Here is a 19,461-nt window from a genome sequence, read left to right as displayed (position 1 = left end):
ATTGTCCCCGCTGGGACTCACAATCTAAACTCCCTTTCAGTATGTCTTTAGAGTGTGGGAGGAAACCCACACAAACATGGGGAGAATATACAAATAAAATACAGATGTTGTCCTTGGTGGGATTTTAAACCCAGGACCCCAGCACTGCAAAGCAACAGTGCTAACCACTGAGTCAACATACAGTGCTACCCACTGAGCCACGATACAGTGCTACCCACTGAGCCACCATACAGTGCTACCCACTGAGCCACCATGCTCGCAGTAAGGGTGTGTCCACGTTCAGGTTTGCTTCAGGCTTTGGTCAGGATTTCATGCAGGTAAAATCCTGACCAAAAATGCCCCTGAGGTCACTGGCAGGTCACCTGCGGTGTTCCTGCGTGTTTTGCTCATTGTAGCAACATGCTGCGTTCTGAAAAAAACGCACCGCATGTGGGTTTTTGTGGGAAAAACGCATGCGTTTTTAAATGCACAGTGGAGACGGGATTTCATTAAATCCCCTCCACTATGCTGTAACATCTGGACGCTGCGTTTTTGACGCTGCGGCTCAGCGCTGCGTCAAAAACGCAGCGTTTCCTGAACGTGGACACATACCCTAATGAGTCATGACATTTACTTACATAGTATAGCACCACCTAGTGTTTGGAATATTTAGCAATGTGTACATCCACCTAATGAGTTGAAAGTGCTGGGTCACTCTCCCCATAGTAATTGTTCATTTTGGGGCAGTTTATAGAAATAGCTTTCTGACCTGCTTGGGAGGAAAGTAGTAGAGTCTGTGCTGTAACATGTCAGTATACCTAAACAGACACCTTCTGAAGGGAAGGTAAGAAGGGATTCTATTTTCAGCTGCCAGAGGGGGAAGGAGACTGACTAAACACACTATTAGCAACATCTATAGAGAATACGTGGAAAAAATAAATATTAAAGATCACATTTCAAATATACAGCTTTTAGGAGCTATCATCCCAGATTTTAAGCATGAAAATGATTAATGAAATGGGAGATTTTTTTTTCTTGCAGCTTAGGCAGCACAAACAATAGCTGACAGATGTATCACTCCTTCCCATGCAGTGTATAATGTCACAAAACTGCGTAGCACAATTATGAGGAGGCTGATGGGGAAAGGTCCGCTGCTCCTTTTCCACTGTATTATTAAGCAGAAGCAAGCACTGCCACTGAGTGTAAGGAAGGCGAAAACTGATACATGTACACAGCCTGAGGGCGAATACACTATGGGCCATTTCCCCGGTTTTGTTTTTTTTTGCATCTGTTAAAATGACTGATACAGGCAGATGTTCTAATGTTGTGAATGAGGTTTTAATACTGTCAGCTGCAAATGTAGCAAAAGCAGACAAAACAATGTGTGTGTGCATGAGATTTCTGAAACCTCGCAGCTTTTAAAGGTACTGTAAAACGCAGCTTAAAATTTGCATTAAAAAAAGAAGCAAAAACCCAACATGTGAACATAGCCTAATGGATATAGCTGCGCTTTTTTTTTTTTTTTCCTTTGGTCATAGCTACAATCAGTAGAATATATATATATATATATATATATATATATATATATATATATATATATATATATATATATTCTGATAAAAAAAAGTAATAATTCTGTGAGAGCGCTTCAGATCCCCAGCTTACATATAATAGAACATGACAAAAATTAGACTATGAGGAGAAAAGATAAGAGGCGCTGTCTGTGTGATATCGCTATTGGTAAGGTGAGGATGGACTGAACAATTGGTTGCTCACCGTGGTAGGTTGTGCTCAGCACAGATCCTAAAAGGCTGTGTGCACACGTTGTGGTTTTTTCGCTATAAAAACGCATAAAAAACACATACATATGCATCCTATCATTTAGAATGCATTCTGCAATTTTTGTGTACATGATGCGTTTTTTTCCGAGAAAAAAACGCATAGCGGTAAAAAAAGCAGCATGTTCATGTTCGATTAAGCATCGGGGTGCTCGGGTACGCATTAAGTATTGCCATGCTCGAGTCCGCACCCTGCATGTTTCGCGGCTGTTCGACAGCCAAAAGAACATGCAAGGATTGCCTGCCATACACCGCCAATTCCAGCATGTTTGTTGGCTGTCTAACAGTCGCAGGGTGCGGACTCGAGCATGGTAATACTTGATGCGTGGCGATGCGAGTGGCGAGCATGCTGACTCAACACTGTCGGAGAGCAAAGTAATTAGAGAGAAAGGAGAGGCGGTGAGCCCCGGGGGCTGACGATAGTATTTTCAAATCGTGAAGATAAAAACCACTTGTATTGACTTGCATTGAAGTCTGGTCGGCATGTGACCACATATATGCAAATCATATACTTGAGGTCACACGCCTGCCACTCCCGGTGCCGGAGAATTCCAACAGGGCACAATGCGTTCAATGTGAGGACTCACAAGTCTGCAGCCATGTTGAGTGAATGCAGACTTGTAGCCTAAAGCCGAGCAAGCCCTTTACAAGGAACCTGTCAGGTTGGATTACGCATGGGGTTAATCTGCGGGTAAATAGCATTAGAAAAGTGCCCGACTGCTGTACTGAAAGTGCTCGGTACACAGTGAGAGGCGGCTGTTGCCACGGCCCCGACACTTTGACTGACACCTGCCTCTCCACTGATGAGCTGCAGAGCTGGCTGTCAGTCAAAGCTGCCGATGGGGACTGTAGGCCTGCGGCACACCTGTATGACTGAAAGCCAGTCGCTCCCAGGAGGAATCATTCATTTTCTCCCAGGTTCTGCACTTTAAGTATGGCAACCAGACACCTTGCAGTTTAACCCCATATTTTCAGGTTTCTTTGAATTCTACCCAAAATGCAACTTTTACGGACTACTGCAGCCTCAGGATTATTCACCCCTTCATAACGGGCATCTTTAGTACTTAGTGGAGCCCCTCTGACTGTTACGCCCTGATGCACACGTGATGTGTAGGCAGACACCAGCTCCTAGCAGCGTTCCTGAGGAATCGTAGCCCCTTTCTCATGGGCAATTGCCTCCAGGTCACTAATAGTCTTAGGTCTGCGTGCTGCAACCGCCTTGTTTAAATCCCACCGTAGATGTTCTAGGGGGTTCAAGTCAGGCAACTGTGACGGCCCCTCTCTAGAACAGTGTAACTGTACAGCACAACAGTGGCCATGAACCAGCACGCACACAGCCGTGTCTGCATATGGGATCAGTGCTGATGCTGCTGTAATCACAGGACTCTACTAAAAGAGGCAGAGAAAGCTTGTAATTCCGTAAGCTCCAACAAGTGTTAATACTAAACCGGTGTGCTAATGTGTTTAATACTTGACCAGTGAATCCAGTTAGATAATTTACAGGATATTTTGACCTATATTCCTAAGAGAAACCAAACTGTCATGGAAAGCATTAACTCCCCTTTCCTTAAAAGCCTTAAAAGCAAAAAAAATACATAGGATTGAACAATATCCTGTTATTTTTAATGTGTTCTAGTGCATCTATATAGTGCAAAGGTCGGAATAACAGGAAGATACCACTTGGAAATTTACCTCCTGGACATCTTTTCAAATGATTGCCATCTGTCTTTAATATACATGATAATCTGCTTTACAATAATGCTCTGCACGTTTCACCGGGCGGCTATGGCATGTTTATTGCCATACAATACATAGGAGGGGAACCTGGATACTTACCTTGGCTTACAAAAGTATTCACCCCCTTGGCTTTTTACCTATTTTGTTACATTACAACCTGTGTTTAAATATTTTTGTAATCCGATTTGTGTGTGATGCATCACCACTAAATAGTGTAAGATAGTGAAGTGAGAAAAATATAGGAATAAATTACATTTATGGGATCAAATAACTGAAAACTGGCACGTGCATATGTGTTCACCCCTTTTGCTATGAAGCCCCTAAAAATTTCTGGTGCACGCAATTTTCTTCATAAGTCACATGCTTAGTGACTGGATGTCCACCTGTGTGTGATCTAAGTGTCACGTGGTTGTCGGTATATACACTTTACCTTCTCTGAAAGGCCTCAAAGGCAGCAACATGATTAACAAGAGGCACCGTGAAGACAAAGGAGATCTACAAGCAACACCATGAAGACCAAGGAGATCTCCAAGCAACACTATGAAGACCAAGGAGATCTCCAAACAATACCATAAAGACCAAGGAGATCTCCAAGCAACACCATGAAGACCAAGGAGATCTCCAAGCAACACTATGAAGACCAAGGATATCTCCAAACAATACCATGAAGACCAAGGAGATCTCCAAACAATACCATGAAGACCAAGGAGATCTCCAAGCAACATCATGAAGACCAAGGAGATCTCCAAACAACACCATGAAGACCAAGGAGATCTCCAAGCAACACCATGAAGACCAAGGAGATCTCCAAACAATACCATGAAGACCAAGGAGATCTCCAAGCAACATCATGAAGACCAAGGAGATCTCCAAACAACACCATGAAGACCAAGGAGATCTCCAAACAACACCATGAAGACCAAGGAGATCTCCAAGCAACACCATGAAGACCAAGGAGATCTCCAAGCAACACCATTAACAAGAGGCATCTTTTTTTCTATAAAAAAACAAAGTTTATAGAAAGCACTGCCCACTTTTTGACCTGAAGACAGGTCCTTTTTAAGGTTCTCTAAGACATAAGAGAAAAGTTGGGCAAACTGTCTGATTGTCTCATGTATATGAAGGTTTTCCGACCATCCTCCATCAGATGATCTCAAGGGAATGAGGAATTGGTCATGTTGGATATCAGCATAACCAGAGGTGTTTGACAGTGGTTTACTCCCCTCTCCCTATTACGACTGAGTTTACTGGGGTCGGAAGGAATAACCATCGGATAAATGGGTGTACTGGTAAACATATATGACCAGCTTTAGGTAACCATTATCTCCTGCACTCGTTATGAAAATCCTTCTTTGTGGGAAAAGAGAAGTGTCCACCCAACTGGGCACCACAGAATTAAGCCAGTAGCAGCAGCGGAACTTGAAGCTCATGGGCCCCAATGCAAAACCTCCAATGGGCCCCCCAATTATTGCCAGTCTTTAATAATCTTGTGCTCTTCATATAGGGACTTTTTGGGCTGCGACTGAAACCCCTGCACGTATTGTATTTACACCCCTGGACCAGGAGCAAATATTGCTTTTTTTTAGCCCTCGTCTATGACTACTACCAGAAGAAATAGTGACGCAGGTTGGAAATAGTTCTATGTAAATTTTAATTCAAGTGGATTTTCTTTTTATGGAAATTTCTAACAATTTGCGGAGTGTCATTCTTTTCTGCTCTCTGCTCAAGCATCTCCGCTTCACAATACACATACTACTTTCTAGGCAACTTGAAAGCTTTTCAGAAATGTTCAAACAGCTGCCAAAAACCCTTATAGTGAAAAAAAAAACTGTGGGTTAGTTTCTATCTGAGCTTTGTCACATTAAAGGGACTCTAACTTCAAACTCTTCTTTATTGTGCAGAGTATAATGGTATGTTGTCATCTTTACAGAATATTGTGACTACTATCCCAATGATATTTTTAAATGTTTAGACCCCTGTAGACACCTCCACACCTTTATTGATGCCAATTGCATTACCCCATAAATTCACAAGCACGCTTTGTCTTTTCAAAACTGTTGTTTTTTTGGCTCCAAAATTCTGTTTTAGTTAAATTCTAAAAAATACATCTTTATAGTGATTGTTTATGTTAAAGAGTATGAAATCCACCTATATAATCAAAGATCTAAAAGATAGCATGCTGGCTGTGTGAGGCGCCCACTAGAGGAACCCAGGAACAATTGGCAACAATTGGTAAATTTGATGTTGTATAATTGGGGCAGCATGCAAGTTGATTGACGGGTCTAATGTTCCTGACATCATAGTCAGTGCCACTGTAATCCTGCGCATGTGCCCATGGTGCATGCACAGTGACTGTCCCTGCTGTGGCCACCAGCCTTCGGTACCTTGTTGCCATGCTCTTTGCAAGGTGCACTAGACCAAAAAGTCAAGTTTAAAGGGTGCTTTTAGGTAGGTATTACTGATGAAAAGTCAAGGTTCTTCTCTCGCTTGACCATCCCCAGCATAAACTTTCCAATATAACATGAGACCTTAAGGGCTCTCTCACGCAACGATAGATTGTCTCTTTTGAGAAAATCAGGTCGACTATGCTAATGACACTTTGATCAGAGTTTGATCTGAGTGTCATCATAGTCTGATCCAATTCTCTCGGAAGACCACAGACCGGTAGCAGAGGTGCTGGACATGTAGCAGAGACAAACTAAAAGTCTTAATACCAAGACACAGGTGTATATCTTGGTGAACCTCATATAGGCCTAGGTAGATGATCACAGTGGAGCATGCCGGGCTACTTGCAAAGCTTCACGTAGAGCACAAGAAAGTTTGGCTGACTGGGATGAAGGGAGCAGAGCCCAGACCTGGTACAGGTGTGTAACGCAAGGTCTATGTGGGCTATTTATTCTAAATCTTCATTGGCTTTGGCTTGAGGTTTCGGTAGAAGTTCAAACGACTATAAAATTCATCAATCTCCTATATAAGTAACATCTTTTATACGGTTCAATCGTGATCTGTAAATTGGGGATATATAGAAAAGTTGTAGTTCACAAACTCAGAATTGCATTTATAGTCGTTATGGGTCAATATGTTTACTCTTTGGAATGATCAAGGGCTTCATTCACCATTGGCGTACATCTGCTTCCAGTTGCGTGGTTAGACTACCTGTCGTAATGACTGATTTGTTGGTTATTGGTTCCATCGCTGCAGACATTCCTGATCAGTCAGCATAAAAATGCTGAAAGTTTAGGAAAAATATGATTTTGGAAAAAAAATATTAACGAGTGCTACCAAACTGTGACATGGTCAATTACTTGGGATCATCACCAGTAGAACAGATTACTTTCCTTGGACCTCAGTTCGAATACGGAGTTTTGCTTTAGGTTGGAGTCACGGGAGAAGCTATGGATGGTATGGAAATACCAAATGCACCCAGACCCTGGTGTCTGAGAGGACACAAAGGACCCTATGCCGCATGCAAAGACTCCAAAATTACATCTGGCACATGGTAGATGGTCATGTTTCATAGTTTTCATTGGGACCGAAGAGCTTTAAGTTGGGCTTCTGGTTGAAACCATCCATTCAAACCTATTGCAAGACTATTTGTGACTTGACCTATATGCAACGGGCACCAGGCATCGGATCAGCTATATTTCAGTCTATGGACATGGACAGGAGTGGATTAGTTTTGGAAATAAAAGCATTATGCATCCTGCTTTCCTAATCTCAGTCATATATCTATCTTGTACTAGTGCCGTAAAGTTCTGCCTTTTCCCAAATTGGCTTAGCACCTAGATTGGTCCTGCAAACTGCATCCATTTATTAGGACTAGACGAGGTGTTGATCATGTGGCCTTCACATTTGATGTGACTATTAGCATGTTCCTTATTTAGACTAATTAATTTAGTCTATGCATACTATGTTCTGGACTAATTGTTACCTGTTACGGATTTCCTGGAGCATTCGGGCCAAAATGGGAAAGGTTTATGTTAAACCCGCCTCAAAATGGGAGTTACATAGTGGTTCTAGGCCATTCCCATGAGGAGCAAGTGGTTTCCCAGGAAGACCAGGGGCAGGGTTAGTGGCGGGACTTAAACCCTCTCAGAAATGTTGGCAACCGTGGGGTTCTACCACTTGACTTGGCAGAGGTAGGGATAAAATAAACTGTTTAAAATACTCACAAGCAATTTTTATAAGAGTAATATATGAGAATTCTATAATTCAAAGCATTGGGTCTCCTTCATTATTTACTAGGCAGGAGGCCGTACACTTGGTTACAACTGCAGTTCAGTCCTAATTGAGTTAATGGGGCTCAGCAGCAAAACCAGGCGCAGCCGCAATCAAAATAGTCCCCGTCTGTTCGGTGCCGCGTCTAAGTATACGATAAATGAAATGTCATCAAGTCCTAGGATGAACCACTTTAAAGAACAAGTACAATAGGAAATGCTGTTTCCTTTTACAATCTAAAAGAAGTATGAAAAAAGCTGCAAATCCATATTTGTTGTATTATTAAAGGGGTTGTCCGATCACTTAAAAAAAATCTTCTCCAAATTGTTGTATAATAATAAAATACGGTAAGTACCGTAATACCTAACCGATCCCAATCCCCTTAATTTCATTGTTCCTCATGTCCCCTGCTGGTCTCTGTGTTTCTTCCTCTGTCTTGTCAGTGATTGGCTGCAGTGGTCACATGTTTGAGCAGGAAATACAGAACTAGTGTAAGTACTTCCTGTTTCGTCCAGATGGACATATGACATCTGCAGCCAATCACTGACCACAACAGTGTCCTATGGTCACATATCTGTCCAGTGTCCTATACGGTCACTGGAAGCATCAGAATTGGATCGGTGGAGGACGAGAAGGTAAGTATGACATATTTTATTTATGCATTTCTGAAAGTTGTTTTTTTTTAATTTGTAAATGGCTGGACCACCCCCTTTAAATGATTAATTTCCTAAGCAATATATGTTAACCCCTTCCATTAAAGTCCTCTCTTTACTTTTCACAGCTCGGCACCTTCAAGTCTCAGGACGGGGACTATTTTGTTGAACCTTTACTCTCAGCTGATGGGGGAGAGTTCGACGAAGAAGAAAACAAACCACATGTAGTGTACAGACACATCACACCTCAGCGAAACGTATCAAGGGAAAAAAAGACATGTGACACACCAGGTAACGGAATACGTGTCCCCTCTGGCACAGTTAACCGCTCATGAATTATTGACAAGTTTTTATGTGTGACCAATTGGATAGTAAATCTGGGGGCCTCGTGTTGGGGAGGCTTGACAGCAGCCATTATGGACTGACATTGATACAAGGCCCAATTTTGCATGGATCCATCAATGCAAGAGAAAAGGCAAAAGGAGAAAAGGGGGTGCTGAGCACTGAGCAGGGATCCCCCATTATGTTTGTATCATTATACTGACTATTTCCTTCGTTATTTGATCTTAAACATTCTTTAATTGTATAATTGAGATTTTTTTGGATTTTTTTGGCAATTTTCAGCCCACTTTTGGCTTAGAAATCTCATTTTCAAATACCCTTTTACATAGGATCTACCACTTGTCATAAATATGGTTTGTTTTTTTAAATCGGTGTAAACACAGCTGTTCTCCTGAATCCAGCGTAGTTTTTCTTTCATTCCCATGCCTCTCCGTTCCTGAGATATGAACCCCTCTTCATTGTCTATAAATCTCATCTTTTCAGAGAAGTGGGCGTCGGCCTCATCTGTTCCTTCTGGGCGTCTTCTTGAGGACCACACCCACTTGGCTATAAAGACTAGATTTACACACAAGGAAGAAGGGGTCATATCTCAGGAACGGAGAGGCGCAAAAACAAAAGAAAAACATTGTCAGATTCAGGAGAACAGTGGCGTTACACCAGGTAAAAAAACACATGTTTATGGTCCGCTTTAAAAGCCGAGATCACTCATTTGGCATTTACACCAATTGGATGGCTTGAAGGAATAGCCTAAGAGAATCTTGCATTATTTAAACATTGGCAGGGAAGCTGCGCATCACCTACTCCGGGGTGAACAGACGAGTGGTTTTATTTTATAGCACATGTCATTACACCACTGACACCGTAACCTCGCCGTCATATGGTAAAGCCATTGGATTTTCTGCCCACAGAAATCATATCCTGTAGAGCAGAAGGGAAACAACTTAATAGACAGCCTAAGGAAATAAGTGAAGAAAAGCTGATGACCGCATCTCCTCCAAGCACTTATATATATCTGGAAAACATGTTTTTCTTTAAGCAACTTGGATGCTTTTTCTTAATTCGAAAGGTCATTTGGTAGTCTCCCCTTTTTCTTTCTTGAAAGACCACTGAGGTTTTAAGTGTCATTACTATTTGGATAGCAATTATGAAGGAACCGTTCTCAGCCCTTGAACCACTTGCAAAGTAAAAAGAGACCTTGATCTACTGTCGCGCAATCGAAAAAACAGATAGCAAACCGTAAGCAAATTCCCTTTGATGTGTCGGAGTTAGGGTAGCAATAGTCACAGTGGCGAAGGATGATTCATCCAATCTAATGGATACCGGCATCCAAAATGATCAAACTGCAACTTTTTTGACTCGTTTGAAGGTTTATTGAATTTTTGACATCTTTCATCCTTGTGGATTGTGTATGTGGATCTGTCCTATAGCGCAAAGCATGGGGTAGTAAAATAATATCGTAAAAAGGAGGAGTACCCGGCAGACCACAATGGTCCGCAGTTCTCGGGAGCTCAGACGGGAAGACAATGTATTCAAAATATGGAGAGATAAGAAACCAAGAGGCGATCCCTGTGTAACAACGTAGCCATAGGTGAGGGTGAGTAGGAGAGTTAGTTACTCACCAGATCAGGTTGTGTGCGGCACAACTATGTAGCGAGCGTTGTATAATCCAACTTTGTCTGCTGCTCCGACCGCTGTACTCACACCAAATGGGGACAAGTAAAGAAGAGAGGAGTGCGGTGGATCTCGGGCGCTACCGCTGACAGAGGTCAATCCAGGCGGTAAGTATAAAAAAACTTCCAAATTATTGCAACGCATTTCAGAGTAAAACATATTCCTGAGGAAGAAGTAGGTTCTACTTCGAAATGCGTTGCAATAAATTGGAAGTTTTTTTATACTTACAGCCTGGATTAACCTTTGTCAGCAGCAGCGCCCGGAATCCACCGCACTCCTCTCTGCAAAGTAGGAATGGATCCAGCTACACAGATAAAAATTCCTAAAGTTTTATTTGCTCATATAAAAATTCCACAAAATGCGGTCCATGACTAAGACCGTAGACTCCAGAAACATGGACCAATCTCATTTCATGTGCCTGTAAATTTGGTTGCTCATTTTCTAACTTTTGGCCAAAATTGGTGAATATTTTTGGAAAGAGATCTTAATATACCAAAAAAAATGACCATGTTAGACCAAGCTTGGAATTGGCATGGGCTTAAGGTTAGGTTGTTCTGTTGGCTGATGGATCATGGTTGTCCAGATGTTTGGAGAATGGTATACATAAATGTGAAGGAACCATCAAAATTGTATTTCCTTTTATTGAGAGTTCAGAACATTGGACATTAATCAGAATTTTGTATTTGAGTTTGTAAAATTTCAACAAAAATTATGCTTACAAAATAGTAGCTCCCAGGAGTGTTCAGCACTACCATAACCGTAACTTCTGTCCAACAGGGTTAGGGTTATAGTAGTGTTAAACACTCCTGAGAGACCTTTTTTTTTAACTGTAATTTTATCGAAATTTTACAAGAATAAAAGAATCTTAAATGCAACATTCTAATTAATGTCCAATGTTCTAAACTCTCAATAAAAAGGAGATACAGTTAAAAAATGGTATCTCCTAGGAGTGTTTAGCACTACCATAATCCTAACCCTATTGGACAGAGATTAGGGTTATGGTAGGTTATTTTTTTTTTTTTACTTAACCAATCTCTTCGCTATGATCCTATCTTTCAGATAACTCTTCACATTCTGTTTGTCATGCCTCTGTTTCAGGAGTCGCTCAGGTGGCCTCTTGCTGTTTGGTCAGTTTCCCTTTCTGCTGAGCCACAGTCTGTTTGGTCTCTGTCCAACTGCTGATGGTTCTTTTGTCTTTTCTTTCCTTTCTTTTGGATTCTATTTAGGTGTCTCTCACTGCCCTATTTAGTTCTGCCCTATAACATCTTGGGAGGGGCTATTTATACTCACCTTGCACCTGCATCTTTGCTGGCTATATTTTAAGACAGATGGGTGTTTGGTGATCCATCTTCTCATCTAGGGATTATCTTACCTGGTTAATCTCTGCTGCTTTTCCTGCGAATTATTTGTGTGTCTTCCTTCCCAGTACGATTTTCTTCATTTTATGTTCGGAGTCTGGGAAGTTTTCCATGTATTCTGATTGTTGTGTGGTTCTTCTTATTTTCTTCCATCTTTCTGTGTGTCTGTGTGAATGCATTCATAGGCCTGGGCCTCTTCTTCAGATTATGGTGTTTCACTTTATAGTTATTATTGTTCTAGTGCTGAACATTGTTTATAGAGAGGGAGCACATAAGGACATCAAGGTAAGACGACTTTGAGTGGGGGCACCATTGCGTATACTTAGTCTGCCAACCTCCGTAGTCAGGCAGGGACAAATCAGGGTCAGATTAGGAACTTTCCTAGTCTGAACAGGGATCTGTTGGGTTCTGGTGTTTGTCTCTCCTGGTTTGTACGTAACCCGTGTGAGTGAGTGTGCGTATACAGCCATAACATTTCTTTTTTGTGGCCTCTGTGATACATATGCCCTTTTGTTTGGACCTTGGTAGGTACACAAGTTCAATTTTGAGAGGATGAGTCATTGAAGAAAGAGAAAATCTTATACTGGGGCTATTGTGAGCCATTTCTAATTCTAAGTCCATGCAAGAATTAAGTAATGATTTGATTACAGCAGGATGGCTGCCGTGCAGGATAATTGAGCTAAAGGCTAAACTGTGTTTAGATCAGTGGTGTTCGCCTCCATACACTGTTTTTTTTTCTCTTGCTGATAGCAGCTTACTTTCAGGGGTGCCGAGTTTTGGATTTTCACCAACATATCGATGACTTATCCTATGGATGGGTCATTAATAACAATGAGGTGGACAACCTCTTTAAGTCTATAGTCTCCTTTCGCATACTAGGTTTATTTATCGGTTCAAGAAGATCACTTTTAGGTTTCCAGTTTTTCTCTACAGTTATCAGCTGAGTACATTTCCCTCTTAAGGTTCCTGTCATACTCCTCCTTAAAGGGGTTGTCCAGCCTTAAGCTCCAAGTCTGCAGTCACTCTATGTGATGCATACTTGTAGTATAAGACTAGACAACCCCTTTAAGTGTTTCCATTTGAAGAGGCAGGCCATCATCAGGACAGCCACAGACAGAGCTGCTCATCTAGGTCTATCTAGGTAGCTGGCGAACATAACTGAAAAACATACAGCCAAAAGTGAAGAACAGGAGATAAATATTACGGTTGTGGCTGTATAATTTTTAAAGCCCATGACCGGCCATCTGCTTTATGGCTTTAGCCTGACATTGAGTGCTGGAATTCTCCGGAGGAGTTAATTAAACAAGGAACACAGATCTTTGAAGATCTTTATTGTGGTTTTATACAAAAGCATGAATGGAGTAAGATTACCATCCCCCGAGCCCTTACCTGCATTTCAGGTAATGAGGCGGAACAGGGAAGCACATGTGATTGTATGCACTCTGGCTCACTGTTTTCAGGAGATTTACAAAATGTTTCTTTGTGTGAATAAATACACTGTATGTGTGTGTGTGTGTGTGTGTGTGTGTATATATGTATGTGTATATATATATATATATATATATATATATATATATATATATATATATATATATATATATATATATATATATATATATATATATATATACAGGTGCATCTCACAAAATTAGAATATCATCAAAAAGTGAATTTATTTCAGTTCTTCAATACATAGAGGTGAAACTCAAAAATTATATAGTGTCATTACAAACAGAGTGATCTATTTCACGTGTTGATTTCTGTTAATGTTGATGATTATGGCTTACAGCCAATGAAAACCCAAAAGTCATTATCTCAGTAAATTAGAATCCTTTATAACATCAGCTTGAAAAAATTATTTAAAAATCCGAAATGTTGGCCTAATGAAATGTGTGTTCAGTAAATGCACTCAATATTTCGTCTGGGCTCATTTTGCATCAATTACTGCAGCAATGGGTTTGGCATGGAGGCGATCAGCCTGTGGCACTGCTGAGGGGTTATGGCAGCCCAGGTTGCTTTGATAGCAGCCTTAGGCTTGTCTGTATTGTTGGGTCTGATGTCTCTCATCTTCTTCTTGACAATACTCCATAGATTCTCTATGGGGTTAAGGTCAGGCGAGTTTGCTGCCAATCAAGCACAGTGATACTGTTGTTTTTACACCAGGTATTGGTTCTTTTGACAGTGTGGTCAGGTGCCAAGTCCTGCTGGAGAATGACATTTCCATCTCCAAAAAGCTTGTCGGCAGAGGGAAGCATGAAGTGCTGTAACATTTCCCAGTAGACCGCTGCGCTGACTTTGGTCTTGATAACACACAGTGGACCTACACCAGCAGATGACGTGGCTCCGCAAACCATCACTGATTGTGGAAACTTCACACTAGACTTCAAGCAGCTTGGATTGTGGCCTCTCCACTCTTCCTCCAGACTCTGGGACCTTGATTTCTAAGGTCTAGCTTGAAGTATCCACAATCAATGATGGTTTTGGGTGCCATGTCATCTGCTGGTGTAGGTAAATAATGCTTTGATTGCTGGCGGTCCAAGATAGTGTAGGGAGTTAATTTATACATTGGTCTAGTGGTTTGGTAATCGTCCAAATTTTAGGATGTCCCCAGGAATGTACTCATAGCATTAAACTTCCTCCTCCTGTCCGATACCCTGGTTTTTATGATTTGATACAACACTCTCGTCTTTACCAATTTGCCAATTTTTACTTGGGACTTTCATACAAACTGGGTCGCGAAATAGCATGTTTAGCAAAAGCATGTCCAACAGTGATTGGTTTAGAGGCAGTGACCAGGTTTCGACTTGCGACATCCACCATACACCACACTGTATGCCTGGTGTGGGTTTAAATGCTGATCCCGTTCCAAAAACCACCGGTACCAGTTGAGTTATGGAGGTAGATGTGATTGCAGCAATGTATATCCTCTAAGATGCCACTGTCAGTCGGAGGTTCAAGTCCCCTAGATAGATGGACCCCTCAAAAAATAACAATTCTAAAGAAGATGTAAAAGTTCCTTTCTTCTTCTTCTCTAAACATAAATAAGCCTAAAAAAATTAAAGAAACACATGTTTGGTATCGTAGAATGCCTAATTATCCAAACTAATAAATTATCCACATTCTTATCGGTAGATGCCTAAACCGAAAAAAAATTGACAAAGCAGAATTGATGTTTTTTGTTCACTTTGTGACGCAAAAAAAGCACACAAAGAGATCAGAAAGTCGTATGGACCCCAAAATGGTGTCATAGAAATAGAGCTTGTAGTGTAAAAGATATACTGTAACTTTATCAAATGAAAAATTAAAAAGTTCTTGGAAGGAGAGGTGAAAATATCGAAATCGAAGAACTGCCCACTGGGACTCTAAAGCTCAAACCTACAGCCAGCCCTGTCTTGGGGCAATCCTTAACCACCTTTCTGGGGGGAAAACTTAAATTTCCAGAACACTCTGCCCATGCTCTTCTTGGCAGCCTAAATTGTAGCCACCAACAAACTTTCCCTTTTTCATGTTGCAGCATTATTCCCTCTTTTACGGTAAGTGGGAAACCTTTGCTGTAGACTCCAATAACAATGTGCTAAACATAATGCAGCCAAGACAATGACAGTAAAGTAAGAGCCAAATAAATTTATTACCATTTGTTCCAAAGCAATAGAGCAAAGCTTTACTGTAAGACTCTAAAAAGATAGAAGTATCACATTGCGGAGGGACAGGCGGGGGCGGCACCTGCGTATCTATTATAAAACTAATTGGACAATGAAACATTCGTATAGTCACATAATACATCCCAAGATCTGCTCCGCCGGTAAAACTAACTCCAGATTTTACAGCGACACTCAATATAAATGTGGATAAAAAAAAAATCAGCTCTTGACATGTTGAATCTTTGTGTTCATTTCCATACAATTGTTTCATGACATGACAATCAAGTCGATAAGTGTGCCATAAAAATCATTACTCTGCCGTGCCGACGGAGCTGTCAGCAGCCGGAGTGATGGGACCCAAGGGCTTCAGGTTTAATCTTAGAATATCGAAACCTATGGGTAGCATTTTGAAGGATGTCAATGTAAAATAAATTATATATATATATATATATATATATATATATATATATATATATATATATATATATATATACTGTGTGTGTGTATATATATATCTCTCTATATCACTTGTGTAGGTAGATATCTTACATGGGGACCCCTAGATAGGTGGGGTTTAGTCTCGGTTGATTCAGACCCCAATCGATGTTGTCTCAACAGATGAAGTAATATAAAAGATTTTATTAGAAAAATAATTTCCAGGCCTTTGGTCCATCGACCACATCAGTATTCCATGGTTGTCACTTGCCATATCAGAGCCCTGCAAACCTCTCCTTACTCCGTGACCTCCCAGGGACCTGGTATCACTAGAAGGCCACCTTGACATCTTTGCGTTTTTGACATTGATAATTATTACTAAAAAGAAGAAACACTGGAGGTGTTGTAGTAGGAGGCTCATAATACTCTGGTCCGGTGGCCATAGACTACCAATGATACCACTGGACCAGAGTGTTGTCAATCTTTTTGCTTAACTTTAGACTTTGCTTCTCAGATGGTTAGGAGTGCAGTGGTGTCAAGCTGTTCCTGAAACGGGGCTTAAAGATTTTTTTCCACTTTTAGGAACGTGGGCCACAAACACTGTAAAATATCTCAAATAACAAACAAAGCAAGCTCACCCACCCTGAGTCTTGCACTGGCTTCCCAACAATGCTCAGATCTAAGTGTTTTGGCTGCAGCGATAAAATCATATTGACAGCTCATATCACCGCTGTAGCCAGTCACTAAACTCGACAGGTCATGCCATCTCCAACTGCCTCAGCCAGACTGTTGAACCTAGTGATTGGCTGCAGAGGTGAAGCGACGCGGCCAAAACACGAAGACTCAGGCAGTGGCCGGGAGCCAGCTTTGGACCCAGGAAGGGTAAGTGTTTGCTGATATTGTTATTATTTGGTATTTTAGGGCATTTGCAGTCCACTTTCCTGACTACTGCTTGAGTATATATGAAAAATAACTACTAAATGTGTGTCTTAAAGGCCTTAGCTATAGGGGTTGGAGAGGTAGCTCACAGTCACGCCACGGTGATTCAAAATGCCCACGGATTCCATTGTCACCTATACTATAGATGTCGCATTTTAGAGAGGAGTCCTGTTAACATTTTTACACATACTTCCCAACTTTTGTTCAGGAACAGGGTGAATTTTGTCGCTCTACAGCAATATCTTTTTCAGTAGCCATTCCCCTTTTTGCTTTAACAACCCCCCAAACCTATTACCTCCCCCTCCTTCATGTCTTTCCAAAACTGTAGGATGCAAGAAACCTCCTGGAATCACTGATATTTTTGAAAGGTTTCAGGCTTTTGCAGTAGGGATATTTGTTGGCTTTTTTGGGAATTCAGGAGTCATGACAAGTATGGGGGGTTGTCCACTACTATGGAGCACAACTACCAGATTGTGGGTGCTAAACAATGTACAGAGCTGGGCTTTTCTGCTTCACAAACTGTTAACATCTGTCCTCTCTCGAAGTTGGTAACCACTCATTGGTGGGGGTGCCGAGTGCCAGTCTTCCCCCAATCTGATTCTGTCCTCTCTCGACATTGGTAACCACTCATTGGTTGGCGTGCCGAGTGCCAGACTTCCCCAATGTGATTCTGTCCTCTCTTGAAGTTGGTAAGCACTCATTGGTGGGGGTGCCAAGTGCAAGACTTCCCCAATCTGATTCTGTCCTCTCTGGAAATTGGTAAGCACTCATTGGTGGGGGTGCTGAGTGCAAGACTTCCCCAATCTGATTCTGTCCTCTCTCGACGTTGGTAACCACTCATTGGTGGGGGTGCCAAGTGCAAGACTTCCCCAACGTGATTCTGTCCTCTCTCAACGTTGGTAAGCACTCATTGGTGGGGGTGCCAAGTGCAAGACTTCCCCAATCTGATTCTGTCCTCTCTCGACGTTGGTAACCACTCATTGGTGGGGGTGCTGAGTGCCAGACTTCCCCAATCTGATATATATGGATGACCTATCCTCAGGAAAGGTCATCAATATCATGGTAGTGGACAGCCCCTCTATGCTGTCCATACAAGTTAGATAGCTGTTATCCAAGCCCATGTGGCCAAAGTTGTCTCTCCCAACTCCTTCACATATGTGTACATTCGGCTTAGTCAAGCATGCATAAGTTTTCAGCAGGAAGAAAGGAGTAAGCCACTTTCAAACTCCTCTGGTGACTCCCCATTTACAAAGGGGTGACCCTAGTAATATTTTTTTGGCCAATACTATAGAATATGGCTAAATTACTGGATCAGCCAATAGGAAGTAATGTCTTGGGCATATGGCTCACTGATGATGCAAGCACAAAATGGTTATGACAGTCTGACATACTTTAGAGAAGATTCTGGTTTTCCGGTATGTTAAAAAATATCATTAAATAACAGGTTCTTAACATACTATGGGCGTCCTCTCTTCGCCCACATGCTGTCATTGAATGGAAACATTCATACATGCGTTAATAACTCAAACTGCCAGTACTATTGAGGTTTTAACGGGATTGTCTCAACTTATTAAATGTGTAAACTTGCAAACTGCTAGTAAAAACAAGCAGCTTTGCAATTTACCTCTTATTAAAAATCCCAAGAACAGAGCGATAATTAACGTTATAGTTTACTGCTCTTTGCCTAGATTACTGGCCACCATTGCAGTCTATCAATGGTGGTCAATTTCCTAGGTGAGGAGCGAGCACTTGTAAGCAGTTTTCTATACGGCTGGCTGAATCCGGCCAGCTTCACTATCCCTACACTTCTCCAGTCTTGCAGAGGCAACGTTACCTCTGTTAGCAGCATGGTAGAGTACACAATGGAGAGCACCAGCACGACCATGCCACTGCCTTGAACTGTCAATCAGCGGTTCTCTCCTGAAGAAGGAAGATTAGACATCCCATTTAATATTGTACTAATGATACCCACCGTCTAATTTCAACAGCCAAGTATACCAATACATAAAAAATAGTAGATCCGTCAATCTCAGCTTGTTTACAATTTACACATATTAAAAGTAATCGAGAATTTTCTGATGTAAAGAAGGTTTCATTCTAACTTGGTTCAGGGAAAATCAGGCTAAAAAATAAAAGGCATCATTGTGTAATAATGTGTTTATATCATGTCATTACTTGCTGCCGCACCCCTAACCTATAATCTTGGTTAAATTTAGCATAGTAATTCCACTATTCGGCTATTTCTATCCCGGGTGACTGTGTTGTCTATCATAAGGTCCTAAAACAATGCGTGGAAGTAAACAGGGAAACTCCAGATTGAGAAGCTGTTAGGCAGCAGGCGTTCCGTACTTATTTATATGCTGCTATTTTTTATTGTTATTTCTATACCCGGTATATAGATGTGTGTGTGTGTGTGTGTGTGTATTTATATATATATATATATATATATATTTATATATATATATATATATATATATATATATATATTTATTTATTTTTATCTTATCCAAGTGTCTTCTGCATCTCAATGATAATGGCTGAAAGATAAACGTTCCAATGAGATACAGGATGTGATTATCATTCTTGATATGAAGGCTAGAAATAGAAAGTTGTCACTCTATATTTCATAATGTCCTCTTTGCCGTAAATT

The 19,461-nt window shown here is 41.2% G+C and overlaps 1 protein-coding gene across 2 annotated transcripts in view; it reads left to right on the top strand.

The window, feature by feature from the left end:
* Positions 1-19,461, top strand: part of ADAMTS9 (ADAM metallopeptidase with thrombospondin type 1 motif 9) — a 218,896-nt gene that overhangs the window by 14,621 nt on the left and 184,814 nt on the right. Inside the window, exon 3 of one of the 2 annotated variants that reach the window (XM_077275942.1) lies at positions 8,554-8,716. In XM_077275942.1, coding sequence (XP_077132057.1) covers positions 8,554-8,716 — 163 coding nt within the window. Of the gene's footprint in view, positions 1-8,553; positions 8,717-16,653; positions 16,755-19,461 lie in introns of those variants that run through there. The other variant, XM_077275943.1, reaches the window with a different exon arrangement.

The sequence above is a fragment of the Ranitomeya variabilis genome, chromosome 8 (assembly GCF_051348905.1).
Source record: "Ranitomeya variabilis isolate aRanVar5 chromosome 8, aRanVar5.hap1, whole genome shotgun sequence".
In the NCBI taxonomy this organism is placed as follows: Eukaryota; Metazoa; Chordata; class Amphibia; order Anura; family Dendrobatidae; genus Ranitomeya; species Ranitomeya variabilis.
This window is presented reverse-complemented; position numbering and strand designations above follow the sequence as displayed.